Source organism: Solanum verrucosum, unplaced genomic scaffold (genome assembly GCF_900185275.1).
Source record: "Solanum verrucosum unplaced genomic scaffold, falcon-dt-bn FXZP01000064.1, whole genome shotgun sequence".
Taxonomy (NCBI): domain Eukaryota; kingdom Viridiplantae; phylum Streptophyta; class Magnoliopsida; order Solanales; family Solanaceae; genus Solanum; species Solanum verrucosum.
In genome coordinates this window covers 735,392-763,362 of record NW_026020144.1, presented here as the reverse complement: position 1 = coordinate 763,362, position 27,971 = coordinate 735,392, and the positions used below count along the sequence as shown (strand labels likewise).

Sequence of the window (27,971 nt, the reverse complement as noted above, 5' to 3'; positions counted from 1 at the left end):
TTTTTAAATATATAAATTTTAATTTTAAAACATCACATTTTAGTTTTCATCATAATGTCATTGGCCAACTAAAAGTTGAACCTAAATTCAACTTGCAATAGTTGTAACGTCATAATAAAAGTTCATAAGCCTAAATGCTCATCAAATTTGGGACCAATATGGTTGAGTTTCAACAACGCTTAACTGTCAATTTTTAAATGCATTTACTATGAACATTGATTAGCTTGTAAGTTGAGACCTACAGAAAGACTTATTGAAACTATTTGAATATACCAAATAAAAAGTGAAGAGAATAGGTTAATCGAGTGAATCAGGTCGATAATATCACTTTGGTTATGACGAAAGGAAAATAGAATCTAACTTTTCAACGCGAATTAAAATTAGTCAGAGTATTAAAGGCCCAAAAGAATGTAAAAAACATGGAATCTGGCAATGTGCATACGATAATTAAAAATGCATTTCATTTATCATAATTTAAGGTAACTACAACAATGAGGAAAGAACCAAATATAATGTTTTTGTGGAATTGAAGAAAGAATGCGACCTTGAGCTAAGGTCATTTTAGCAGCTAGCAGTAATAGTAGTAATAAGGCATTACTTCTAAACTCAAATAATACAAAGGATTGTATAAAATTAAATTATCCTCTACTACAATTGCAGAATTTGCTTAAAGTGGTCGTGTGTGCCGATTAGCCACCTTGCCACAAAGACGAGCGCCTCTTGGAATTGGATATTCGTCTCTCAATGAGGTTGAGTCTGTGTAAACTCTCACGTATAGTTGTTGTCCGAGGTACTGTCGTGCCCAGAATTCAGTCCTTAGGTTCCACATTCCTACATTGTCCAATGCAATGTATATCGCGGTCCATGACATGGGATAGACCTGCATTTTCACATTTAATCGCGTTAGTTTAACTTCTAAATAGACTTCAAATTCTGTTTTTCCTCTGTTTTGTTCTTACCTGAGTTGTGCAACGTGAAACCGCATCACGAAGGTTGTATCCGTTCCTACTAGCTTGAGTCCACTGGCCTCCATCCATCCTGCATTTAACATTGGAAAAAATCAATATCAAGAATGAAATAAGGTGCATATATTAGAAAATCTCCAGGCAATAGTAGTGAATTTTGTTCTAACATACCCTACAACCCAAAAAGAGTAGCCATCAAGATGCCAGCTCTGAACGATGTCCTCATTGTTCTCGAATATAATCTCAACGAATTTCCTGTAATCAACACCTAGAACAGACGTGTCTTGGTAAATTCCTCCACCGGTTGGGGAATCAGGTATGCTTCCAACTCTGAATCCACCAATCTTGAAGTAGTCGAGTAGCTTTAGAGGAGTATCAAGTGGCACAAACGACACGCTATTGACAGCATATCTCTGTTTGCCATTCACTTGACCAGCAGAGCTAGCAAGTCTGATGGTTTTAGTTGTGTTGATCATACCATAATGGTATGAACCTTGTGGGTTTGGCCTTGGTCCACTTGCTGACAAGTTTGTCCTATAATAGACAATCAATGTTTATCAGCTACTTTTTAATCAGTTAAACTTAACGCGTTCCACATATGAGCTAATTGAAAGATGGACATACCTGATGGAGCGGGCCTGATTAAGGGACCAGTCGATTTGGATGGTAGGTCCACCAGGAGGAGGACCGGAGACGGGGGTGTTAGAGCTGCTATAGTGAAGTACAGCAGTGGTGGTGAGGACTGGAGTCGTAAAACGAGATGAAACAACAATGTAGTGGTCTTTTGCTTCTTGATTAGCTGTAATGAGGACAGAGTAGGATTGCCCAACATGAACATCAAGTGAGGAATAAGTTGTTTGCAATGTGTGTGTTCCCTCTACTTCAACTAATGTCATTTTGTGTCCTTCAACGCGGAAATTCAATGAATTTTGCAATCCAACGTTTGATATCCTCAATCTATAAGTTTTCCCTATTACAAGAAAAAAAAACTCACAGTTAGATTTTCAGAAACGTCATGACATAAGACTACGAGATGTCCTTAATACATCGATTCATCGTTCTTTTTACCTTGATCGACTGTGAATGTAACACCATTAGGACCACGACCGTTGATGAGAATGCCATCAGGAAAAGGTAACTTCCTGCCTCCATCAAGAATTGTTTTCAAGTCCTGTATACAACGAAATTCAAATAATAAATAACTTTGAATTTCTATCACAAAACTCAAACTTATAAATCCACATTTTCTTTTCAAAACAATAATCATAGCCCTTCAGTGACAAATCTAGAAATCACATGACTCTGCTCAAAGAAAGTTTTTTGTTATTGATGACCATGGTTGTCCGGCCGTCCGGCCAGTTTTCACACATCTCGACTAATTTCACAAGATATCTACCATTTTTTTTTTTAAAATGTGCACTTTACAGTTGTTGTCTACTAATGGGCCCATATTTGGGTCAAGGACAAACCCAACAAACAATGGCCCATGACAAAAAGCACACTAAATTCCAAAAAAAAAAACTAGCCACTTTACCTTACCGACACTCTTAAGACATTAGTGATTAGACAACCCTAAGGTACATGCAAGTGTCCCTCATCGTTCGAATTTAAACTTTTATATACTGATAGCGTAAAAAATTAATTACCGTGTGATTCTTTTTGTACCAATCTCCAATGAGAATCGTGTAATCGTTTGCAGGGTCCGGGAAAGGGACGGGGATTCTAGGTCTGCTGAGAATCCTAATCCCTCCAAAACCACCAGCAGCTTTGTGGAATGCAAGAGATGGGAAGTAATAGAAACTCCCAATTTGATCCTTCACTTGTAGATTGAATGTGTTATTTCTCCCGGGGGGTATTGGGCATGTTGTTCCATATACTCCATCTACAAATGAGTTTCTCCTGTTCTGTACTCCGTTCCTACATGTATATTTCGAGATGATAAGACGTTAACTTAAATTTTTAGATGAGATAACTCACAAAATAAACTACAATATACAAACATGCAGACGTTTTAGGTAGGAGAAATACTATTTTCATTTTATTATATCGTTATTTTTAGTGGAATAAAGAGAACAAATATCAAGAGACAATAACCTGATTTACCTAATATTTTAAAACTTAATAGTTAATACTATACATTAATTAATATAAATATTATAATAAAATACTCATATTAATTATTATTTCTTAAAAGATAGTATGTAAAATGCAAAATTAAATATGTACGAGTAAAAGTGAAGTCGCTTTCGACTATTTAAATAATTCAATGGACACAGAATTTGCAGCTACTTTTCACATGGATTTCACATGACCCACCGACTAGTTATATTCAATTTAATATTTTCAACATTTAATCATTTGTTCAGCAGGCCCAACAAAACCATGTGATTTTGATATATTATCAGAAATAATCTTATTTTTTCCCTTACATTTCATATTCAAAAAATTTACTGAATTTAACTATTTAAACTATATAGTATAAACAAACTAAGTGGTATAATGCTCTTTATCAACAATTTTTTTGGCTAGGAATTTAGAGTTTAGACATTGTATGGGGTGTGAAATATTGATCTCTTTTAGGGCCTTAGATAATATTATGAGTTAATTTTTAAAATTGTGTTACGTCTTTGGTTACCAAATCTGAACGTATGGGATTCTTATCAAAGTGAGAACTTTTGATCAAGAGTGACTCAATCTCAATCGTCTTATCCCGATACGGGATCAGATTATTGTTGCTTATACATAACATAATACTCCGTTGTCTAGAATGTCTAATTGGAAGACAAGTTGCTAATAATTATACAGCTGGATAACTAACTTATTAAGCTGCTGCCCAAAAATAGCTAAAATTTGATTCGTAGAGTGTGAATTTACAAAAAGCCACGAAGATTCCGACGAGACTTGCAAAATGTTGATGTCAAACCCCATGTGGTATTTTTTTCTATTCTTTGTCAGTAGAAGCCAGCAATAGTCAAGTGGAACTTGTCAACTTGTCGTCCAAATCTTACCTAAGCCACAAAATAAATAATTCCAATACTAGTTTCTGTGCACTTTGCTCTTGTTCCGATTGGCGTTACTCAGCTTGAGGATTTTTTGAAAATTGCTTTCTATCTAAATCATTTTATTCTTACTTATGAAATTACACGAGATTTATTGTTGTAAGTTTACGGTCACCGAATCATTCAATTCTTAGATCAAATCTACGAAACTGTTGTTAACATGTATGGCACACTTCATCTATTTTAAACTTATTCACTAGTACTACTATAGTTTTTTATTTGAAATGACGCAAGAATCAGCTAATATGAGAAGGAATCAAAAAAGGAAAAAGAAAAAAGGACCCCTGTATATCAAACTATACTCTGCTTTTGCTCTTTGAACAAAAATGCCAAAATCCACGTTAATTATTAAGGACCTTTTTAGACCAAATTGGTAACTGATGACACATTTTTATTCAATTTCACATGACATTTTTGACTCTTTAAAAAATGTAGATCTATACAGACATCATTACCACAAACTAGAAGTAGGTACACAGTACACACTAACATGTTACATCCACTGATCTCGAAATCTTCAATCTGCCTCTTGTACTAAAAGGGCGATAAACAAAGACAAATTCATGATCTAGAGCCAGTTTGTTTTAAAATATTTTTATCTTATTAACTGCATACATTTTAAATCTTTTCACTATAATTTGTTCAGAGCACAAAACTTGCCTTAAATCACTTATTATAGTGAGATCTGACTCCAGAACCATATTAACCAGACAGATACTTAAATACAATCTGCCCAAACCAATGCACTTGCGAATTGTATAACCCAGAAGCAAACTGCAAATTACCCAAAATTTATTCCTATGTAGCTATCCTTGTTTGTTCAGAAATTGATACAGTTAAATTTATCACGAGTCTATCAAATGTGATAAGTGATCTTCAACGTAATCAACGCACTAAATGTGAACAAAAAAATGGAAGTTTCAGTGAATTACCAGGAAAGTAGAAAAGGTTCATCCAAGCTGTTGTGGATATTGATAACGAGATTGTCATTGGTGACCGAGTTGATATCAGGACCAGGAAACTGGCCATTAATCAGAATTCCCTACACAAACATAACATAAATTTCACCGTTACATAAGCATATTGATCTAATAAACCCAGATCCATATATAAAAAAATACATTGCATTTACAGAAACGAACCTGTTGAGGAACTCCGAGAGGATAAATAGTTCCATAAGTGACATTCCAATCGAAGTATCTATAAGGATCTTCTGCTACAACAGAATTCCCAATTAATACCACTAAAAACACCGCTATGGCGAATTTTAGCGGCAACATTTTTTTCTACTTTACTTTATGTTGCACTGCAATTTGCTATAATAAGAAAAACAGTGTGGAAATAGAAGGATTTTAAAAGAAGAAAGAATGGGTTCTCGAACCAGAGTGGGGGTAGGGGTGGGGGAGGGTAATGGGGTAGGAGGGAAGAATTAAAGTGAAAGGGCATGGCATATTTAAAAGCGCTGTACACGCTTTATTCTCCATTTTCAAAATTTACGGTTTCGATTAATTTGAATCGTCAGATCATATTTATAAAACTATACTAAATATGTAATGGTTATTGCTGATCGATTAAAAGAGAAATGTTTCATATCAAAGACATTTTTGGACATATAATTTATCTATTACATGTGTTTGGAACTAAAATTTTGGATAAAACGATAAAATCTCATTCATCTCCCCATATTTCGATACGGTCGGCAAAGACTATCTTCTACAGGAGTATTAATTATTTGGCCATTAATTGGAGTAAAAGTCAAGTTAAAAGTAGGGAATGTGGCCCTAATAAGTAAATAGTAGTTGTCGTAAAAAAAGAGAGGGAAATATTAGTGGAATTTTTTGAAATTAACAACTGCACGTCTGTAACTGGGAAAAACCAATAAATATATGAAAATTTTAATGTGTCGGTGCCGGGGTCCACGCGGCACTTAAACAGTATAAAAACTTTATTATATAATCATTATTATTGCATAAGAATGTTATACATGATTACTTTCTAATTTTATTTAGAAACTAAATAAAATTAACTTTATTCATTAATAATCAATGTGTATGTTGAATTGGTTCGAATATTATCTGCAAATCTTTGATTATTAATGATTACTAATATAAGTAAGTATACATTTTAGTAGTTACAACAAGTGAATCTTGATTCAAATTAAATTACAATATACATTTTAATTAATTTGAATTATTTTCTATTTCGATTATAGCAAAATTAGGAGAGAGAGGAGAAGTGCGATGGATGGAGCCATCAGAAAGTGCATGTGATGAGTTAAAAGGTATGGGGATCCACCCTCATCTCCCACGTCCTTTCAATATAATACTCCACTTACTGTATCTCACTTTTCCATGATTGATTTGCCGGGCTAAAAGACAATATGGAATTACTTGGATGGTGAGTATTTTTATTTTTAATTTAAGTGTCGTGACTTGTGAGTATGAGTTATCAAGGGAGTAAAAGGGGAAAAAAAAGTAGCTAGTAAAATATTATCTTCTTCATTTTAATTTATTTATCTTAATTGAAATTGATATTTAGTTAAAATAAAAAATATATAAAACTTTTGAATTTGACTATTTTAAAGTAAAAGTATGTTATCAAGTTATCCTTTAATTTTGTGATTTTAAATATATTATGCAGAAAGTGGAATACTTTAACTGAGTAATGAAAAATTATTTCACAATTTCAATTAAATATAAATAGACACTTATATTTGTATAAAATTAAACAAGTAAACTATGCGTAGTATCCCCATTTTGCATATTTACTCATTTCCTTTCTACGGCCACTACCTTAACACATCATAGGCCAGCCACTTCCAGCTGCCATTTTTTCCTCTCCAATAAATAATATTCACAGATAACATCATTCAAGCAATTATTAAAATGCCAAGTTTACTGGGGGTATTTTTTTTATTAATGTTGTTCTCCCACTGCCCTCCGGTCACAAATTAAACAGGGATTTATAATACTTTTGATCAAAATAATTCGATATTCAAATTTACTGATTAATCAGACTCAAAATTTTTGGCTATGTGATGTGGGACCCGTGGATTGAAATAATACTATTAATCATTTTTATGAGGTTATTTATCCTAAGTTCGAGTTTTTTGCTTTATAGCAAAAGAAAATTCAAAGATTTAAATTGCGATTAGTTTTACCTATAAATTTTTTAGCCACTAGATATATTTATCGAAATCTTAAATATATAGATTTTGACAGTGCAAATATTCGTGAGTTCGAATTAACGTGCTATCAATGTGCTGCCCCTAGTTTATAGTAAACCGATTATTAAATTAAAATATTTTCGGTTTTGTTAGTGCTCACACATGCCATAGAGTGAATACATGTGAAGAATTTTGAGAAATTGCCTCAAGGACTTTTATAATTGGTCTAAGAGGTAGGGTTGTTCCAAATCGAATTTGATAATAAATGTATATTTGTATCATTCGGTAATATAAAGTCCTTGACTTAGGACTTAATTTTATAGTACTTTTATTTATGATTGTTTCAAACTTCTGGCTATTCTACAAACTAGTCAATGTTTGTTTTTGAGTAAGATATAATTTTTCAACTCATGTACATGACTCTTTTGGTCCGTCACTTTTTTCTAAGTGATTTTTAATATTTTTTTGTGTCAAACCTTAATGATTAATGACCAATAAATTGATATCGAACTTCAAAACCAAACTGAACGGATAAATCGAATTGAAGAACTTCAAAATCGAACCGAATTGACCGATACACAACCCTAATACTACCAAACGATAACCAATTAGTCGAATTAATAAACTTCAAAACAAATCGAACTAATCAATATACATCTCCATTACAAATCAATAGCCGATAAATCGTACCAATAAACTTTAAATCATAACCAACCGATATGGAGCACTAGAAAAAGGTCTGACGTTGAAGATTGTACATATAATAAAGTTTCACGCATTTGGCATACATGTTACTGTTAGAAAAATACTAAAAATACCCAAAGAGACACAGATAGTAAACCTTATTCTAATCACGTGTGGATTTATTGGAAAGATACAGGGAATATAATTAATTGTCTTTCTATTTAGACAAATACTGGCTGGATAAAAAAAATAAAACGAATCTGTACATGTTCACATGATAGGTAAAGAAACAAATACAGTTAACTATATTATTACAAAAAGTTGAACTTAAAAGTGCACGTAATGACGCTATGGACAAATATTTTCTTTAAACCGAATTTCAATCTTCCAATAAGGACAGATGGATATGTGATATTAAATATGTCTGAGTGGTAAAGTTAATTTATGAAAAATCATTCAGTTTATTTATTAACTTAATTTATTTGATAAGTTCTATTCAATTTATCTAAAAGTTAAATTGATTTGAACTAAATGAATATATAGATCAAATTTGATCTATGAGATTTTTATATATATTTTTTTAATCAAAGATCTATCAGAACAACGTCTCTATCAGTACCATAGTGGTAGGAATGCATTATATTAAAAGAATAAAAAATAAAAAGATGATGAGTTTGTACAATGATTTAATTTGCAAACAGTGGACCATAGGGCATTGATTTTGTAGAGACTTTCAAGGTAAGGCAATATCCAAGAAACTTAACCATGTAAATGTATTATAAAAAAATGACCAACTTTTACAAATGCCACCAAATCCCATGTGCCATAATTGCAATCACCATTACATGAATTTTTAGCTATGCTCTTGTAGAAACGAAAAATACACAAGTTGTTTGAAAAAGTCAATTATACACTTTATTTCAAATGGAACTACTAATAAGATATCAAAATCTGACTTTCATAACGAGGTAACTCTATCCAATGGTGGATGCAATTTATGTGATGAATTTAACTAAATCTAATTTTTTTCTACTGAATATAGATCTCCATGTGAATATCATAAAAATAATAATCAATAATATAAGATTTGAAACACGCGATTATAGCTAAAACCAAAAAGATTATGAGTTAGACCCTAAAATTTAAATCTTAGATTCACCCAAACATAACTTTTTTTAGAAACACACGATTAAAGCTAAAAGCAGAAAGATTAATGAGGCTTGGCAATAACAACTAAAAATAAAGAAGTAATAATACACATGTTTGCTTTGCTGTAACGGCAAAGGTAGGAACTGGTAAACAGAGATAAACATTAGCTAGCATTAGTCAAATGTTTTGATAGTACCAGGACCCAACTTGCCGCGATCAGTGGCCATGTTCGTGTCCTTGTCTGTCAAAAAACTAACATGCCAATCAAAAGAAAAGAACTTTGGACTCATGCTTAGACAGCCATTATTAACAAGAAGAAAAAAACATTATATACGCAGTATAGTTCCACAAGTGGGGTTCAAAGAAGGTTGTGAACAAACTTTATCATTACCTTTTTTCTTGTGGAAGAGTTGTTTTCGATAGACTCTGAGTTAAGAAATGCAAGAGTGACTAAGATCAACATCAAAATTGACATGTTGATGATTGTGTTTGATTTAATAAAATGTCTAAAAGATATCCCCATGGGACTAACCGACACAAGGCGCAAAGATCAACAACCTAGAGGGCATCTATTACTGAACTTATTGAACACAGACGTTTTAACAAATTTCATGTGGTGTGACTGCTATTGTATTAAAAGGAACACGAAAAAGAAAGGATTTATGGATAATGTTACAGGCTTACAGCTTAAAAAGAACTGTATACAAGTATTGGGGAATTCTGCCCCAATACTAACTCCATGGGGTTTGATTTTACAACAAAATGACCCAAAAGTTGTCTACTTTTTTTTGGGCTGTGGGGGGTAGGGTAGGGGGTAGTACTACACTTTTGGTCTCAAAGCCAAGAATTAACTGTTTACTATGAATAATGAATCTAATGTCCTGATTTGAATGAAGTTGTGTCAACAATCTTCAACCGAGTTGCAGCATTAAGCATGCCAATTTGGCAGACGGAAGAACAACTCCATTTCTAGAACGACATCCCAAGAATTCACGTTCATTAGGAATGATACCACATCATCTTTTCATGACAAATTCTGGATTTCCATGCAAAAATGCCAGCTATACGCCCTCAAATGGTTCTTAGTCCTTAGAGGCACAAGTGGAATGGATCTCTGCTACCTTTCAGCTCATCAAAAGGAAAAGAGGAGGCCTTCAAGCAATCGAAGTTTAATCCAGTTCCCAGAGTAAATTAAGATCATGCTCTTTTGAAGTCAAATTCGACTGAACTATGTTTTAAATAATGAAGGATACATCACTAATATATCATAGCAACTTGTAAAACCTAATCTCTCATAGTCCCTTACTCTCTCGCACCTACTCAACCAAGCAGAAACAACAAATTGCATGCGTCAAAGATAACCCAAAAGATAACAGCAATTTAACACCAACTAATGTAAGGAAAGAAAGTAGGCATTGCAGTAATCATAACAGCTAGAAACAAGTAGCCAGGAGCTTTGTTACTTAAGGTCTTCATGATGGATATATAAAACAAAAAAATGATGGATGTAAACCATGGAATGGAAACCACGGGCTCAGACTGGACAGTAAGCCCCAGTACTTTGGTAAGCTACTCAACCCTTTCTAGCCCCAGAGCAACAAAGACAACTACCTCAAACACACAAACATTTTCATGAACTTCCTGCCCTCCTAAGTTGGATAAAATGTCTGATTCTCTAACCATCTAGCTACCTTAGCATGACATCTACCTCTGGCATGGACCTCCTGAATTAGCTTTATGAGTTGCTCCACTATTCTTTGTTGTTGCTGGAAGACGCTAATGTTCCTTTAATCCTTTCCATCCACAGATGGTAAATGGCAGCAGCAAGTAGCATCCTGTAAACTTCTCGACCACTCTTTTCCTTAGCATATGTTGTAGCCCATGATAGTTCAAAGTCCCACTCTCCAGGCACCCGAGATATTCCAAACCAGTAAAGAAGTTTCTTCCACACATGAGCAGATACTGAGCAAGCAAATAAGAGGTGAGAGTGGCTTCATCAGCCATAGTACACAAAGGGAAGCTAGGATCCACAACCATCCCCCATTTTAGCAATCTGTCCCTGATATATAATGTGTGCAAAGCAGTTAATCTCAAGATGAATATCCATCTAGGTGAACCGATGTTGTTGCACACCAACCTTCTGAAATTCCCCCCTGTGCTTCAACTAAACCTGTTTGACTGAGAAATGCTCCACCTCCTTTAATTCAGTCATGCTACCCCAGTTTCTCCCACATACTAGATCAAGTGGGATTCATAACACCACTCTCCAGCCTCTTGTTGGAAAGGTTTTTTGGAAACATCTTATGCAACTTTCATGCTAAGCAGAAACTCGGATACATGAGATTTCCACACAAAACCAAAAGCATCAGCATGCAAGAGGCCCCAGCAAAACAGATAGATAGGGAGGAGTCTGCATATCTAACTTAGCCAATAGTGCATAATTTTGAAAATTTAACTGCATACCGAATTCAACATGTAAACGGTGTTGATCTTACAACAAAACATAATCATCAATTACGATGAGCTAGTTGGGAGGCTTTTAAAAGAAAAAACATATTTATGCAATATTTTTTATGTTAAACAATGGTGGTGTTCGGGTCAGCTTGATGCACACCTTAACTAATTCACTACGCACTTGCTACCTCCCACCACACTTACCAAGTAACTCAATCTGCCAACACTTAGGCAGATGGGAAGAAGTCAGCTACTGTCCTCTATGTATCCCAATACCTCAACCAACCAAAAGCGCCACGGAATACTAATATAAAAAAGACGATGATCACCGATTGAAATGATGTGGAAGGATATCCTAGTTGAAAAACAAAAAGGATAATCAACCTGATGATCATTTCAGAAATGCTGCAATCATGCAAGATACTCCAACAAATAAAGGCTTTACCTTTTAGGTATATTATTAGAGTTTCTTCACTCAGCTGAACTATCAACTTGAATACATCAGAGCTATTAAACCTTGGTGGCACCAAACCAACATTTATCCCCGTGAAAGTCTATGAAAGAGAAGTTGTGATTTCCAAAGCATGCTACTATGGATGCGATATGGTGTCTCGGGGAATCTCATCATTTAGAGAACTCCTAGTTTGCCTTTGAGTGGAACTTGACAGAGCGGAATGGATAGGAAGTGGTGCATAGTTGATTATAGTCGAGTAACAGAACAAAAGGTTGGCATTCTGTAGATGCTACATAATTCATACATTCAATTCAATGTCACCTGCTGTTGCAATCACCTAATAGAATTAGGCAAAATTGTTCCCTTTAGCAATTCTTTTGAACAAAATATACCATGTAACAAATTTCCAAAAGAAAAACAGTAGATTAAAAGACCTCAGAAATGAAAAATTAAGATATCTGAAGATACAAGGCTTCACATTTAACACTCAAGGTCAAGATGAAGTCTACAAAATCCAAAATTCTAAAATCTATCAATTCTGCTAAAATTGGACATCCTATATCAGATATATATGAAATACAAACTCAGACAGAACAACGAACTCAACTGTTTCAGCTTTCATCACCAAAGAGGCGGCGAAGGCGGGAAACAAAGGCACCAGTGGGCTCACTAGCAGCTTCAGCAAGTAGGCTTTGCTTGATATTGTTCATTCGGTGAACAAGGCCTTCTTGTTCTTCCTTGAGCGCAGCGTTATCCTCCTCGAGGTTGTTTATGCGGTACTTTTGCCCAAGCGATCTCACACTCAGAAGAAGAATTCCTGTCATGGCGAAGAATTGTAAAAAGCTATCTTTCCTCTTCATTGCGTTTGCAAAGAAACCTAACGATCTCTTAGGGTTCTGATAACCGCCGGAAGCGGCGGAGCTCGACGGTGGTGCAGGGATAGCCATCACGGGAAATTGACTTCGGCCGGTTTACAAATTCGACTCCGGTCCACCAAACGCCGGCGGCTTCTGTGCTACTAGTTATTGACTGTATTGGGATAAAATGGAATTTATTATTAGTCCTTTAAGAAAAGCATATGAAGCATTTGATCCCTAAGGTGAAGTTTTGTGCCACTTCAGTCTCAAACTAGGAAAATAGTGTTAAAAATGGAGGGAGGACTTTTTCTTTTGGCCCTTTTAGTATGCTAACTATGAGCTCATACACTTTTGGTACAAAATTCTTTTTATTTAAATTTATTTACTTATTGTAAACACCAATTCAATCTAAATTGAGTAGTGCATTATTGTTATTGGTAACAAAGGATTTTATCATTAATCAAACTAAACAGTCATTACATAAGGTGAATATAGTGTCTGTCATGTCCCTCTTATATACAGAAAATAATAAAAATGAGGATATTGAAATACAACAATAAGCTTTTAAAAATATATATGCTTGATTGGTACCTTTCCTACTTCATGCAATCGTTAATTAAATTTTGATATAAACGATATATATTTAAACAACATGTCAATGATTTTATTACAATCAATTTTGATTACTAAGGTGTTAAATTGTTTTATAAAGCAATTTTTAAACTATGAAGCAAAGCTAGTGCTTCCATGTAAGTGATAGTGGCGGAGCGGACCCACTTGGGTTTACTCGAACCCGTTCGACAAAAAATTACATTGTATATATAATGTAAATTTTCTGATTTATGTAAATATATTAATTTTAAATCCCTTTATAAACAGGAAGTAAGTTGTGCATACATATATCTACAAATAAGTGTGTCATGAGAGATTGATTTAAATTTTTTGAGTTCAATATTTAATAGATAACATATTTGATTTTTTTGTTATCACGTTATCGTTTTTTAACAGTTTGAAGTTTTTTTATTAATGAGTTAGCATGTCTACAAATCGATAACCAATGAGTCAAATCGATAAACTTCAAAACATGACGAATCAAACGATACGCCTAAAATGCGTGTTCTTTTTCATGTTCCTATATTTTATCCTCAATATTGTCAAATTATATATATATATATAAACCATTAGACTTGACTGCATTACTTACATTTTTATATACATATGAATAGTGAAAACAAAAAAAAATAAAATACGAAACACAATAACAAAAAGATTGAATAAATAATGGAGAAGAAATATATTAATTTTTTTAAAAAAGTGCTTTATTTTATATACATATTTGGCTACTCAAGGAAGGTTTCCTTTTATTTTTGTTTGGAAAATGATGTCATGCTGTGTATATTTCATTCATTAATCAACTATTACATAATCAAGATTTCATCAATGACGAAATAAAAATTATTTTGTAACATTCAATGCCAACTCATATACTTTAGCTTTATATATGCATGTTTATTGACATATATAGTAGTATAAAAAAATGTTATTTAGATTGGTTCAATGCATACAAGCTGGCCACAAAATCACAATAATCTGTATAAATAAATAATAATATTACATTATATATACAATATATAAAAGAAAGTAATAAACTTGACAATTCAATAACATTCTTTTCTTGTACATAAAATATTTCTTAATTAATTTTTAATACTAAAAACCAAAAATTTCAACGGTTATCCAATTACAAATTTGATCCGTTGGATCAATAACATGTTCAACGAATCGAAAATTCATTGTTTAGTAATAATATATCTTTTTATATGCTACTTATTTATTAAATACTATCATATGAGATTTGATATTGCTTACTATATGATTTGATAAGCCTAAATTCGTGTGTTAAATAAATAAATTAATTAGAAGTAATATTTTTTAGATATTATTATATAGAGTGCGATACTTAATTTGATTTATCAAATCAAAGATCTGAAGATTGAAATTCAATCATCATTTAACTCGTGCAAAACTAATACCCTCTTATATAGAATGATATATATCATTTTTACCAATAATATCTTAAATTTCTCAAAACAAACATTATCTCGAATTAATTTTTATTTTTATTTTAAAAAAAGAAAGAAAGGAAGAAAAGGAAACAGGCAAGAACATCAATGTGGACTTTAAAGTGGACTCGATTCGATTGTGGTGACCCGAATACCCATCAACCCATATCCGTTTCAGCTGGAGCTCTTGTGGCGTCGCGGCTACAAGCCGGATAAATAAATTCTAGATCCTTCTGGAATGTTATAACGAGCTGGCAAATATTAGATTCGACCCGATTTCCCCTCCGGTTCACATTACGTCATTCAGCTAAATCTCTGGCCAAAGTTGACACCACTCACTCTCCTTTGCTCCTTCCGATCTCAATCTCCGGCGAACTCCTGCTTGTAAGTTTCCGTCGTTATCTCTCCGGCAGAATCATGCTATGATTTTTAATCTGTTGAAAATCAATCGTAAATTAGGTTAAAACTGTTTTTCTATAGTTTGATTCGTATGAATAGAATTATAAGTTTATTGCTCTCTTGTTTGCGTGATGTCTACAAAGTTTTGATGGTTGCTAGTCAGTATTTGCCGTCAGTTTCCTCAACATTTTATCCAAGAAAATGAGGGAAAAAAAGATTAAGGTAATACATATCAATCATCTTTCAGATTTTCGCTGAACTTTTCATTTTGATGAAGTAAGTAGATTCATTTAAAAGCATCAAGAAGATGCAAGCTTTACAAGGATAGCTAAGTTAAGCTCACAACACTAAGGATTTGTAGCTAAAGTCGAAATCTTGCTAGTAGGTTTCCATTGTTATCTCTCCGGCAGAATCATGTTATGATTTTTAATCGCAAATTAGGTTAAAATGCTTTGTATAGTTTGATTTGTATGAATGTTCCAATCTCAATTTTGTGTATTCATTTCATGCTGTTATTGCTTTACAAGCTAATGTACGCTCTTGTTTGCGTGTTGTCTACAAAGGTTTGAATTTTGATGGTTACTAGTCGTCAGTTTCCTCAACTTTTTATCAAAGAAAATGAAAAAAGATAAAGATTAAGGCAATACATATCTTGCCGAACTTAAAGCTTTGGCTGTTGTTTGACCTTATGTGTAGTATCATTGAGGGTTAGAAGTTTGATTCCACTTTTGGATTTGAATTACTGGAATCTCATATGTGCGTTCATGTTTCCTTGATGTATACAAAGTTTTGATGGTTACTAGTTGGTATTTGCGTCAGTTTCCTCAATATTTTATCCAAGAAAATGAGGGGAAAAAAAGATTTAAGGCAATACATATCAATCATCTTTCAGTTTTTTGCTGAACTTTTCTTTTTTGATGAAGTAGAATCATTAAAGGCATCAAGAAGATGCAAGCTTTACAAGGATAGCTTAGTCAAGCTCACAAAAACAAGGATTTGTAGCTTCTTCCTAAACTATAGTGCTAACAACATCCAAGAAGAGTTCTAAATTATTTACAAGGGTCAATGTGGATCAGCTGAAAAGGCTAACTTAGACATCTGCTTCGCAAAAGTTTTCTAGAAGTTGAAACTCCATCAAAACATCGTTTGTTCCTCTTGTCCATAAACACCAAAAGAGAGCACCAGGGATCATCAGCCAGATAGCCTTGATGGCTTTGTCAACTTCCCAAGAACTCCAACTTTCAAGAGCATCCCTAATAGAGAAAGGTATGACCCAAAAAACAGCAAAACATATTCCAAATGTCTGATGCAATTGGGCAGTGCAGTAGCTAGTGGTAGACACTTTCTGTGTGCTTGTGGCAGAAGTAGCATCGGTTGGCAAGCTGGAATTTCTTTTTGGAGAGATTATCCTGTGTGAGGCTTTTTTTACCGAACTTAAAGCTCTAGCTTCTGTATGACCTTATGTGTAGTGTCATTGAGGATTAGAACTTTGATTCAACTTTTGGATTTGAGATACTGGAATTTCATATTTACTGCGACTTAGCCGATGGAAGCTGTATTCATATTTATCACTTGGTTTTAGGTTTGATTCTGGGGAAGTGCTGTCCCATCACCATTTAGATATTGCAATTCCACATAGCAGATCACATGTATAAGATCAACAGGGCAGGTTCCATGGACTAAAAGATATTGTAGGAGCTCACAAAGGTCCATTTATAGGTTAGGCTATCTAGCCTATAAACCATTGTAGGAACTCACAAAGGTCCATTTATAGGTTAGGCTATCTAGCCTATAAACCATTGTTTAGATATGTCAATAACTCATAAATGAAGTCCCAGCTGAGACATAAATGTTGAACATTTACTTATAAAAAGATAAAAGTTGAACATTTAGGGATTATATAGAAAGTACCATTTCAAATGATTGTATTATGAATTTACTAGTCTTGGTTAAAGATCCATTGTTTCGTCTCTTGAGAAGCAAAAAAACAAGATTAAAGGAAACAAGCGCTACAGTATTGAAAAGGAAAGCATAACTAAAGAAATGGCGTAATTTCTTTCTCAAAAAAGAAATTGTCGGCCATGGTTATAAATTGCAAACTTAAGTTGTATGGGCACATCATATGGTGTACCCTAGTTTCCAAACACAATTGGCATGTTGGATAAGATTTTACTGTCTTATGACCTGAATAAATTACTGTTTAATATCTGCTGCTTTTTTCTTGACCTGTGAGAGTGAAAGTTGTGTTCAAGGGATTGCCTGGCCTTCACTGAAGTCCAAAACCAAGTACAAATATGCTGAAAGTTGAGCTATAGAAAAGTGTGTATGAAGTTACAACAATCAGTTTGTTCTCTTAAAAAGCTATTGGTAAATGCCAAGAGAATCCCCATCTCCTATGGGTTTGGTTGAACAACAAAGGTTGTGAAATGTGGAATGCAAAATGTGCCATGTTTTGTATTTAAGTGGAGAAGAGCAGATGTACAAGCCCATTATCCCCAAATTTTCTCGGTCATAATTTTTTTTTGACAATAGAGTCCACAGACCATGCCACTATATTTATTTCATTAGTCCTTTGTTTGTGGTTCTGTCCAAATCTACATATTTATTTGCCACAAATATGCCATCATTAACTTGACATGAGTGAAACGAGGATGCATCTTAAAAATTCAAGTGTTGTCTACAATCAAAGGCAGAGTGGAATTTGAATGGAAATAAAATTATTTTTTTTAAAAAATAATAAATTTGAATGGAAATAAATCTTGCAGGAGGGAATGGGAGGGGGTGAGAGAAAAATTGGTTAGTGGATTTTTCTTTTTTCACATAATCTCAGGTAGGTTGGGGATTGATGTTCATCTCGGGTTTTTGATTTACCGGGCTTCAACGTTCGCTTGTTGCTGGTTTTACATCACTGATATTCTTACAGTACGTACAAAAAAAGATTTGGGCTTCACCTTGGTATTAAAGGATGTGCAAAAATATTCTTCTTTGCTTTTTCCTGCCTGCGAAATAAGTTTCTACATTGTATTCATTTTCTGGAACTGCATTGAGCTTTTGTGAAGTGAACAGCTCCTGGTACTGAATTACAATTAACTGTTGTATCCGATTCATTCATGATTTTGCCATCCTTGGTCATTTTTAATGATTTCGCTTCTAAATTGTTTGAGTTTTAGTTTATTTTGCTTCTTTTTTGGGGTGGGTGGGGGTGAGGGTGAGGGTGCATGTGGGAGGGTAAGGTTTTATTTTGCTGCTAATTATGCTTTGTTGAATATTCAATCTTTGCTGCTCATGAATCTATATGTATGATTTGCGTATTGTTAACTTCTCAAAAAAAAATTAAAAAAAATGAATGATTCGCATATTGGCGGGTCTAGGCCTTCATTTAAATCTGTGGGTGGATGTTCTACCTTCCTGCCAAGGAGTTTTGGTTTTGCAGTTGCTCCTTAGTGATAGTTTGTCTCAACTATTTTGCATGGTGCTCCATAAATGCTTACCATCCATCAGAGTTTTCTCTTCAGGTAGTTGTTGTTTCATCAGAGTTTTCTCTGCAGGTAGTTGTTGTTTCTGAAGTCTCATGGCTGATCAGCAAGCAGTTGAAGGGTCAAGCACAAGTAATGATTCTGGTGGAAGTTCTGAATCAACCGTGGTGCTCAACATCAAGACCTTAGATTCCCAGACGTATACTTTTAGCGTGGATAAGAATGTAAATTTTGTTACTTACTCTGTTTCTGTTGCGAGTTATGCTGAAAAAGAGTATTTACTACCATGCTTATTCAGTTACATGTGGAGCTTTCTTAAATTTATGCTACTTCTGAAAAGTGATTTTTTCCCCTTTATGCTTGTCAGAAATAATATATTGAAACGTAGAGACCTTTTCTCGAATAAAAGCTTATTGATATGAAGTTAAATGTGGATTTTAGCACTTGGAATTTTTTATCAATCACATGCACTGTACTTCTCTGATACATTTCTTATTTGGAACTCATTGTCTACTTTACTTCTCTATCATATCTCAATCTCAGTTGCAAGTTTCAGCCTTGAAGGACAAACTAGCAAGTCAGATTGATGTCCCTGTTGAGCAGCAAAGACTAATTTTTAGGGGCAAGGTCTTGAAGGATAATCACCTTCTTTCTGAATATCGTATCCTATCAACTGAGGATTTCAAGTTCCCCCCTCATTTTGTGTCTGCAGTTCGAGCAGTCTTTGCTGGAAATATTTTCTTCTCTTCAAAATTTGTTGGTCAGAGTTTTCTGTTAGATGTTTGTATATGTGCATTTAGCTCCTTACATCTCTCTTGAGGTAATTTCCAGGATTTCACCATTTCACATAAGCTTGTCCTACCTTTTCTGTTTCAAAACTCATAGCTAATTTTTAAATGCTTTGAAATTTTCTAAACTGATTCAAAAAGAAGCTCTAACTTGTGGTCATTGAGGGTGAAGTACACTGGAGTTCATGAAAATATAAAAGGTTTGAACATAATTTGAAGTAGTTTTTCTTTAAACCGAAAACCCCTTCAAGTGAGATTACGCAACTGCCACAAACCTGAACTGGGGCATAGTTCGAAACTCGGTGGATAATGAGCTCTCCCTCTACTCTCCACTTAAATATTAGGCTTATTGTCTGCGGAAGGGCTCAAACTCATGATGTGTGCCTTATGTAGAAAGCAAGAGTAGGAATGAATCTAATGGAAAATTAGGTCTCTGTCTGCTTGGAATATTAATCTCAAGAGGGTAATACTTGTTGACTTTTGGTAATGCCACAAACCTAAATACCTCAAGATATCATATGCAACAAACCTAAATACCTCTAGATATCATATCTTTGCTGATCCTTTACCCTGGTCATCTAGAAGGGTGTCCATGTTGGTAAGTAAGCTTAGTGAGTTGTTTCCAACTAACAAATTGATTGGTTTCTCACCTCTTAAGTCCTATCATGTCTATGATTAATTTTAGAGAGTTATCTTTGACCAGCAGATTTGTTGATACTTCAATGTTTTGTTTACATACAACTTTACATGATTAGATGTAATATTTTTGCAAAAAATGGAGCCTCTTTCATCTACAACTTTTGGGTTTCTTGCCAAAGCTTAACTCTTTCCAGATGTGGAAAATGGGGACACACTACATTTAGTGCTGAGGCAGTCTCAATTGCAAGCTCCATCAGGTAGCAGCACTGGCGAAGCTACTACTAACAATGTTAACAGAGGTAAAGGCTTCATGATCTGAAATTTAGGCTCTCAGGTCATTTGGCTGATTTGTTAGTCAGACGGGTAACAAACAAGGGGTAACAAACAATCTTATTATCTTTGAGTATCACAGGACAAGAGCCTCAACCCACTGCTGGAGGCTCACGGAATCGTATCGGGCAGATTTCACACAGTGTTGTCCTTGGAACTTTTAATGTTGGAGATCCGGGGGAAGGACTTGTGCCTGATCTTAATCGGGTGGGTTGCATAGGAGTTGCAAGATTTTTTAATCACTGTTATTTGAGTTGATTTGAGAGAATCTTATAACAGAAAAAAGTCCAACTTTATAGGTTATTGGGGCAGTTTTAAACACTGTAGGGATTGGGAACATGACTGGTGGCCAGCTTCCCGGTGTGCAGGTTTTTTTCCCACCTTTTTCTCTTATCTTTCAGATCTCTTAGATTCACCTGCTACCTTTATATTTTACTGGAATTTCTCTCTATTGTGTCATTTGTGCGATGAGCCCTTTCAAGTTTCAAAGTTACAGGACTTTCACTTATATGGGACCTTTAATTTCACTGATGTTCACCTAGCAAGGTGCTGAAGAATTTCATTTCCCATTGTTCATTGCTTCCTCCCTTATCTTTGCTTGGTGGGTTGGTTTGTGAACAGGCCAGCGCTCCAGCTCCTCGCCCTCAAGGAAATGAGAGTTTAAGTCAGTCAGGAAGTCAGCAATCTGGACAGGCATTTTCTGGTCAATCTTTGCCGCAAGTAGTGCAAATTCCACTGGGGGCAGCAATAGCTGTCCCCTCAATTAATTTGGTAGAATGTCTTTCAGATATTATGTTTTTTCTGTCTCATGTTTTTCATGGCCATGTTTGACTCATTTATTTTTTTTCTTTTTGCATGTTGAAGCCCCTTTTGGATTCCTTGATCACACTTTCTGAATTCATGGATGGGATGGAGCATGTATTCTCACGGAACGGTGGGGATTTTTATTGTTTTTGCTTCTTCTCTTGTGGTGAATGGATCTCTGAAAGACTTTGCATTCTCTTACCTCAGGTTACCCGGCGAACCAGTCACCTAATAATGCGGGAGATCCACCTGCAGTACAGTTGCCTACACATGATCGTGGCTTATCGAGTCCAGAAGTGTTGAGCCTTGCGCTGCATCAGGCAGAGCGTCTCTTTGGTGGTCAAGTCATTGCAGCATTATCTGTATGTACCATGACCATAATATCTCTTTTTTTGGTATTAAGCTGTAAAACACTACCATTGAAAACAAATATTTGATACACCTAAAGAGCCTCTTGAGCCTTAACCATCCTCTAGGAAGGAGGTGTTAAGACAACTAGATCTCCAATCACAAGAAAAATAAACTAGTTACCTAATCCTTGAATCAAAATTTAACATCTATGAGCTCTCTTTGAACATTGTAACTATCCAATCCTCTCTCTGATCTCTTTTTGTATCTGTGCAATGGCAAAAGTAGTATTTACAATTGTTTGCTTCAACAGCTTCCACTTTCTTACTTGCCATGTGTAGTATATCATTGCTCCCCATGTAGCAGAAATTGTTTGCAGTGCCTTCCCTTGATCCATAAAATGATCTCCTTTTTATTATTAAGGTTCTGCCCCATTCCTGTTTCCTTTCCCTCTAGTATCTGCATGGTTTTAGTGTTACTGTTAAGAAATCAACTGGCAAGAAGCATCTTTGACTATGATTGATAGCAACATGTACTGTGTAATGCACATATTTTAGCTAATCCGGGCACACCGTATCTTGGCGGAGTTCCTAGCTTGAGCTTTTCAGTCTTGCAATTTTGCTGAGAGCTTGACCAGTTTTACTGGAGACCGGCTTTATTTTGTTAAAATCAAAGCCCTTGTAGGAAAATGACTATTTTTTGGCATGAAAGGACCAAAGTGCAAAACCTTTAAATCTTTATCAACAAAAGAAAGGAGGGGGAGGGGGTTGGGATAAAGTGTAATAGCTTGAATTCTAGCTTCCTCAACTGTCGCACAATATACCTACCTGTTATCATCCCCTTAAAGATCTTCTTGAAATTGTGATTAGGAGTCGTAACACATTGGTATAGGAATCACTGAAGACAAATGACCCTTGAAGGGAAGTCCATAAATAACAATTAATCTGGTCTAATTATATGGATTTAGATGGGAGGTAAAGGTTTAATTAGTTAAAATCACTTGGGAAGATGGAAAGAAATTACAAAGATGAGAAGATTGAGAGGAGCCTTGGTAGGGAGAGAGACGTAGAACCTGTTCCGAGGCAACCTCCTCTGTTTTTTCCATGTTAATATATTTCATTTAAGGAGGATGTGTTCATTTAGGATAAGTTCTGCAAGGCCCCAGAGAACGGCCTTCCTGATGCTTGTGAATTTCCCTTTGATAAATCATAGGCGGAAGACTAGTTGTCAAGTTGTCACGAGGAACCCCTTAATATAAAAGAGGGACAATGAGGAGAAGAGGGTATAGGTAGGTTTAGAAGAGTGTTACTGGTTTCCAGATCTTCTGGTTAGACTCTTTCTTATACAGAAGGGATATAGAAGGGTTGATCCTATCCATGCATATAAATGCAGGCATACAAACTTCCTGAGTTTTGGGAGGTTGAACTCTGCTCAATATCTGCTGGCTGCCAAGCCTCACTCAAACTGCTTGCAAGTTGGCTAGCTATCATACATTCACACTGAGACTGAACTTGCATTGTATTTGCCTATTCTTGACTTGATAGTAAAATATCAGTCCTTTGTGGTTTGATGGTATGGATCCATCTTCTCTGTTTGTTCTTTTCCTGGGAAAATGGAATTGCTATGCTCCGTCTGTGTTGAACCACTTCTTGACTCTCAACATTCCGGAGCTTTGATGATGATAGGTTGTCACCGTGTCTGGACTCAATAAGTGATTTACTTGATATAGTGCGAGAATATATCATACAGTGCTCAGACATATCTTTAGAGAGAGGTACAGCAGCTTTCTTGTGCTCACCCCTTGTACAACTGTACAAATTGTGTGTTGTATGATGTTCGCTAGTCTTCCACTGCAACAGCATTCATGCACAGGACCATATATATTGCTCTTATTCTCTATAACAACCAACTTGATGGCTCAAAATAATGTTGGTCCACAGTCCACTTGTGACACCAAACTGTGAAATCTTATAGCATTAGTCATTCCATTAGATGCAATGCGTGTGCATCCTTGCTCCTGCATTGCGTAGGAGAGTTCCTTTACCTTCTGGCTCTGATGGACTCCCTACAGTTGCTTTAAGTATCACTGATAAGATATCATAAATGATCATTGATAAAGATATGGTTCCTAGAATTGATACATTATTCCCTTTCTGCTCTATCTCACTGATGATTGCCCAACTTTTTACTTTCTTTTGTTGTCAACTTGCTCTTATCCAGCCGTCCAAAACGTTAGTTGCATGCCTTTTCTTTTGGCAAAGTTGTGCCCTCTCTATTTTTGTTCTCTGATTTTGTTTGCTAATCTTCTGCCACTTTGTAGCACTTTGCAGGGCAGTTGGAACGAGGAAGGGTCTCCAGTGATCCTGCATTAAGGGGACAGGTGCAGACAGAGTCTGTGCTAATTGGTCAAGTTATGCAACATTTAGGTGCCCTTCTATTAGAGCTTGGAAGGACGATATTGACTCTCAGAATGGGACAATCACCTGTATGACTTTTCCCTTCTCTTATTGGTGGTTAAGCATTTTCTATTAGTGCTTCTCTTACAGTTATTAAGCTGATATTTGCAGGCTGAATCTTCAGTAAATGCTGGTCCTGCTGTTTACATATCTTCGACGGGGCCGAACCCCATAATGGTTCAGGTTTGTTTGACAGATAAAAGTAGAGGGACTATGCTAGGATTGCAATCTGAAAAATAGGTAGATACTAGCTCCTTTTTTTTTTCTTCTCATGACTTGTTGCTCTTCTTCGATGTAGCCTTTCCCCCTTCAAACCAGTTCACTCTTCGGTAACTCAGCTGCTGTTCCACCTAACCCTGGTACCTTTGGCTCTCTTGGGATTGGTAATGCCCCAAGGCATGTTAATATTCATATACATGCAGGTATGAGAAATGTGCTAGTACAAAATTCTGTATTTCGCTTATTGTTTTTCCTTATTTTCTTGTGGAGCATTGCAATAACTGGGAGGAAATGTTGTAACCTTTCTAACAATGGGTGCTTTTAGCACCTATTACTTCTGCAGTTGGTGCTAGGTCGACCAATGGAGATGGAGCACATGGTGAACGTGGTAATGGAACTGATTCTGGCCAATCAAGGGTTTTGCCTGTTGGAAATATAATGGCTACAGCTGTGGCACCAAGGCCTGCTGTTATCTCAGTCTCTAGTATGCCACAGCCTGGTATAGCGCCACAGATTTATGTCCTAAAATAATCTATTATCATATCTGAACTTTTTGCAGACTCAGAGCTTCTTGTTAACACGTGTAACGTCTGTACTTTTTAATTGGATGATAATGATACAATATGGCGATATATTTTCTGAAGTGCTTTTCTGTATCATGAAGGCCAATCAGATGGCCCAAGTGGCCAAGAGTGCTCTACTGTGTCTGGTGCTGAGAATGATGTTAGCACTCAACTAGATGAGACATCTGCAAGTGGGATGAGTGTGCCTGAGCCTCTACCGGCGCACAATGTTCCCGGAAGAGAGGATAAAATGGTCAGTGCCAATAAAATGATTCCATGACCTATCTTTTTTCCCCTAGTTTGAGTTTGACATTCTAGACCTAATTAAACTTGTAAATGCCAGAGTCTTGGTCAATCAAGCGAAATGTCTCATAGTAAGCCAGAAGCTTCAGCCAGTGTAGGAAGAGCTCAAAGGTCTAGTCAGGAGTTAGGTAGTCCTGATGAATCCTCATCTGTGCCCCTTGGATTAGGGCTCGGAGGTTTGCAGCCAAAGGTAAGCAAGCTGTTTTGATGCTGCTTCCCAGATATATCTTTGATTATTTGATTTGGCTGAAAGATGGAGTGGTAATAGAGTACCTTCCTTTTTTATTTCCAAATGTAGTAGGCTTTTTAAAAGGACATGTGATAAGGAGTCATTTTCTGTTGGTACTAAATGAAATGATTTTGTCTGCTGAGTTTTGTAGTGTTCATGTACCATTAAATGGTAGGTCAAATTTTATTGTTTTACTTTCTTGAGTCCTCAATTTGTTTTTGTCCTTTTGTCTTGCCGATTGCTCATTAACCTTGCATTAGCATTCACGCCCTCAAGAGATTTTGGAAGTTGAATTTTATAAGTAGTAATAAATAAGCTCCCCCTCCCTATGAGACTTGTAGTTTAATGGTAAGAGTGCAACATATGATGTGTGGGTTTAAGCGCACATAACATGTTCGACTATAGCCTGGTAATTAAGCAGAGAAGGGTAGACGGATGTGCCCTTTATGCATTGAGTTTCAAACAGTACACTAATCGCCCTTGGGATTTCTCAGGCTTGGGTCAGTGGGTTTTAGTTTCTTCTGCTGCCTTGTTTATCATTTTCTTAACAGTGTCGAAAGAAATTGAGAGCTGGTTACTGCCCTTATAATGATTTTTCCCTAAATCTTAAACTATTATGTTGAATTAGTGTCTATGGTGGTTTATCAGTTTGGTGCAATGTAATTGTTGATCTCATAACTGAAGAAAAAGTCAGATTTGTGAATGTTCTCTGGAATTGTTTTAACCTTTCACGTAGTGAACTTTCTGTTCCTTGTACTGCTTTTCCAACTTTTGGTCCTGGGCTTGACATTCTTATTTCTTTTGGTGGATCTGCAAATTAGAGACGAACTAAGCAATCTGTAGTTCATGGAATTAATGCTGATGGTTCAACTAGCAGCAATCCAAATGAACTACCTCAAAGAGATGAACGTCAATTTTTGCAGTCTCTTGCAGCGCTTGCAGCCAGGGGAAATGAGCCTGCTATGCCCTCAGGGACACACTCAGATAGGGGAGTTATGGGGACTATTGGCACGGGAAACCAAAATGTTGATGGCCAATCAGAGATAGTGGATGCAATGTCTAGTGTCCTTCAGAGTCCTGCTTTAAATGGTTTGTTGAGTGGGGTTTCACAACAAACTGGGGCTGGCTCTCCGGATCTCTTGAGGAATATGATGCAGCAACTCACTCAAAGTCCAGCAATGATGAACACTGTTAGTCAGATTGCTCAGCAGATTGACACCCAGGATCTTGGAAGCATGTTTTCTGGGCAAGGTGGTGGTATGGACTTGTCTAGGATGTTTCAGCAAATGATGCCAATTGTCTCTCAAGCTCTTGGTGGCATCTCAGGTGTGCCTCAACAAATTCCTAATATTGCACAGAGGCCTGGTGAGAATACCGCAGTAAGACCAACCACTGAAAATGTTCAGGTTTGTTCCTGTTAGCTATTTATTTTGTTAGAATGATGTATTTGCAAATTAAGTTTTCTGTATCAATTGCAATCTTTTCAGATTGATCTTCATGAGGTTGCCCAAGAAATCGAGAACAATAGTCCACCTGTAGAGATTCTTCGTTCTTTGGTCCAAAGTACAGAATCTTTGCATCACCATGGAAGTACCGATGAAAGTCTGGCTGATGAACTGTCCATTGAAGAGAACCTAGCCGATGTGAGTAGCTGGATTTGTGATTTGAGTTTGGTGTTTGTTAAGGTCATGCATGGGTCTTATGTTTCATTCTCATTCATGCAGGAATTCATGCAGATGCTGCGTAATGATGTTTCTCAGCGATTCAAGGATAAAGAGGGAAAATAGGGAATATACTTAATTTTTCTTCTCATTTTCTGATATTGTTTCTACAGAATGCCCAGTTACCAATCATTTGGGTTCTCAAGTAGACAGACAGACAGACAGCTGATGTAGGGGGGGGGGGGGGAGCCATTATACTATTCCCGTGTGTATGTATGCCTAGGGAATAGTTAATCCAGTGGATGGGAACTGTATTTTCTATGTTTAATCAAAACAATGGTACCATTTCATTCTATCAATGTGTTTTCATAACTAACTTATAAAGCAACAACAAAACCACTGTAATCCTTCAAGTGGGTATGCGGAGGAGCGTGTATTCAAACCTTACTCCTAAGGTAGAGAGGTGGGTAATGTTTGAAGCATGCCCTAATCTACGTGCATGATTGGTTTTCTCCTCCATCATTATCCAGTTCAAGTGGGTATCTGTAGTACTCAATTGGTGCATGCATCAAAGGAGCTGCTACAACAACATATTTATTTAGTGTAATTCCTCATATCATGAATGCTCCTAAGCTCGACTTTTCTCCTATTTACTGTCATTTAGCAGTTTTTTAAGAACTACCTGTAATGGGAATGTCATCAGTCAAGGGAATATGAGTTGATCTAGGGATTGGTTGGTAGTGGCGGAGCTTGAGATTTTTTTAGATAGGGGTAAAAAAACATACGAAGCTAAAAGGAGTTTAGTATTTATCATATACATAAAAAATGATTTTAATCATATACAAAAAGGGTAATTAGTAGTTGTTAACGTTGTTTTTACATGGTTAAGTTATTTTGTGTGTATG

The 27,971-nt window shown here is 35.7% G+C and overlaps 3 protein-coding genes across 5 annotated transcripts; 1 reads left to right on the top strand and 2 right to left on the bottom strand.

Moving 5' to 3' along the window:
- Nucleotides 1–435: 435 nt before the first annotated feature.
- LOC125827934 (L-ascorbate oxidase homolog) lies at nt 436–5,436 on the bottom strand. The gene is made up of 8 exons (XM_049507268.1): nt 5,167–5,436; nt 4,957–5,066; nt 2,612–2,882; nt 2,034–2,136; nt 1,590–1,935; nt 1,137–1,499; nt 960–1,038; nt 436–880 (listed from the first exon to the last, which is right to left on the bottom strand). The coding sequence occupies exons 1-8, from the start codon at nt 5,302–5,304 to the stop codon at nt 668–670; spliced, it is 1,623 nt and encodes a 540-aa protein (XP_049363225.1). The 5' UTR covers nt 5,305–5,436; the 3' UTR covers nt 436–667.
- Nucleotides 5,437–12,368: 6,932 nt separating this feature from the next.
- Nucleotides 12,369–12,932, bottom strand: LOC125827958 (uncharacterized). The gene has a single exon (XM_049507289.1). It carries the CDS (start codon nt 12,876–12,878, stop codon nt 12,543–12,545), a length of 336 nt encoding a protein of 111 aa, XP_049363246.1. The 5' UTR covers nt 12,879–12,932; the 3' UTR covers nt 12,369–12,542.
- A 2,056-nt stretch (nt 12,933–14,988) lies between these two features.
- LOC125827927 (ubiquitin-like domain-containing protein CIP73) lies at nt 14,989–27,477 on the top strand. Of its 3 annotated transcripts, none has more exons than XM_049507257.1 (18): nt 14,989–15,235; nt 18,799–18,950; nt 19,270–19,387; nt 20,348–20,452; nt 20,566–20,690; nt 20,783–20,851; nt 21,105–21,254; nt 21,348–21,417; nt 21,495–21,649; nt 23,956–24,120; nt 24,203–24,274; nt 24,390–24,513; nt 24,636–24,809; nt 24,975–25,126; nt 25,217–25,366; nt 26,227–26,811; nt 26,893–27,048; nt 27,130–27,477. In XM_049507257.1, exons 2-18 carry the CDS (start codon nt 18,822–18,824, stop codon nt 27,190–27,192), a joined length of 2,562 nt encoding a protein of 853 aa, XP_049363214.1. In that variant the 5' UTR covers nt 14,989–15,235; nt 18,799–18,821; the 3' UTR covers nt 27,193–27,477. The 3 variants fall into 3 exon arrangements, with proteins under 3 accessions (XP_049363214.1, XP_049363216.1, XP_049363215.1); XM_049507259.1 differs by having other exon boundaries at nt 24,654–24,809; nt 27,130–27,418; XM_049507258.1 differs by having other exon boundaries at nt 15,036–15,235; nt 18,766–18,950; nt 27,130–27,418.
- Nucleotides 27,478–27,971: the final 494 nt, after the last annotated feature.

What these genes read in the sequence shown, in the direction of transcription:
- LOC125827958 (XM_049507289.1), bottom strand. Translation starts at nt 12,878, where the DNA reads ATGGCTATCCCTGCACCACCGTCGAGCTCCGCCGCTTCCGGCGGTTAT.
- LOC125827927 (XM_049507257.1), top strand. Translation starts at nt 18,822, where the DNA reads ATGGCTGATCAGCAAGCAGTTGAAGGGTCAAGCACAAGTAATGATTCT. An exon ending in CTCTAGTATGCCACAGCCTG is followed by an intron (nt 24,810 to 24,974) that starts GTATAGCGCCAC and finishes TGTATCATGAAG; the next exon opens with GCCAATCAGATGGCCCAAGT. An exon ending in TTGAAGAGAACCTAGCCGAT is followed by an intron (nt 27,049 to 27,129) that starts GTGAGTAGCTGG and finishes TCATTCATGCAG; the next exon opens with GAATTCATGCAGATGCTGCG.
- LOC125827934 (XM_049507268.1), bottom strand. Translation starts at nt 5,304, where the DNA reads ATGTTGCCGCTAAAATTCGCCATAGCGGTGTTTTTAGTGGTATTAATT. An exon ending in GGTACAAAAAGAATCACACG is followed by an intron (nt 2,137 to 2,611) that starts GTAATTAATTTT and finishes CGTTGTATACAG; the next exon opens with GACTTGAAAACAATTCTTGA. An exon ending in TTTCACGTTGCACAACTCAG is followed by an intron (nt 881 to 959) that starts GTAAGAACAAAA and finishes GTGAAAATGCAG; the next exon opens with GTCTATCCCATGTCATGGAC.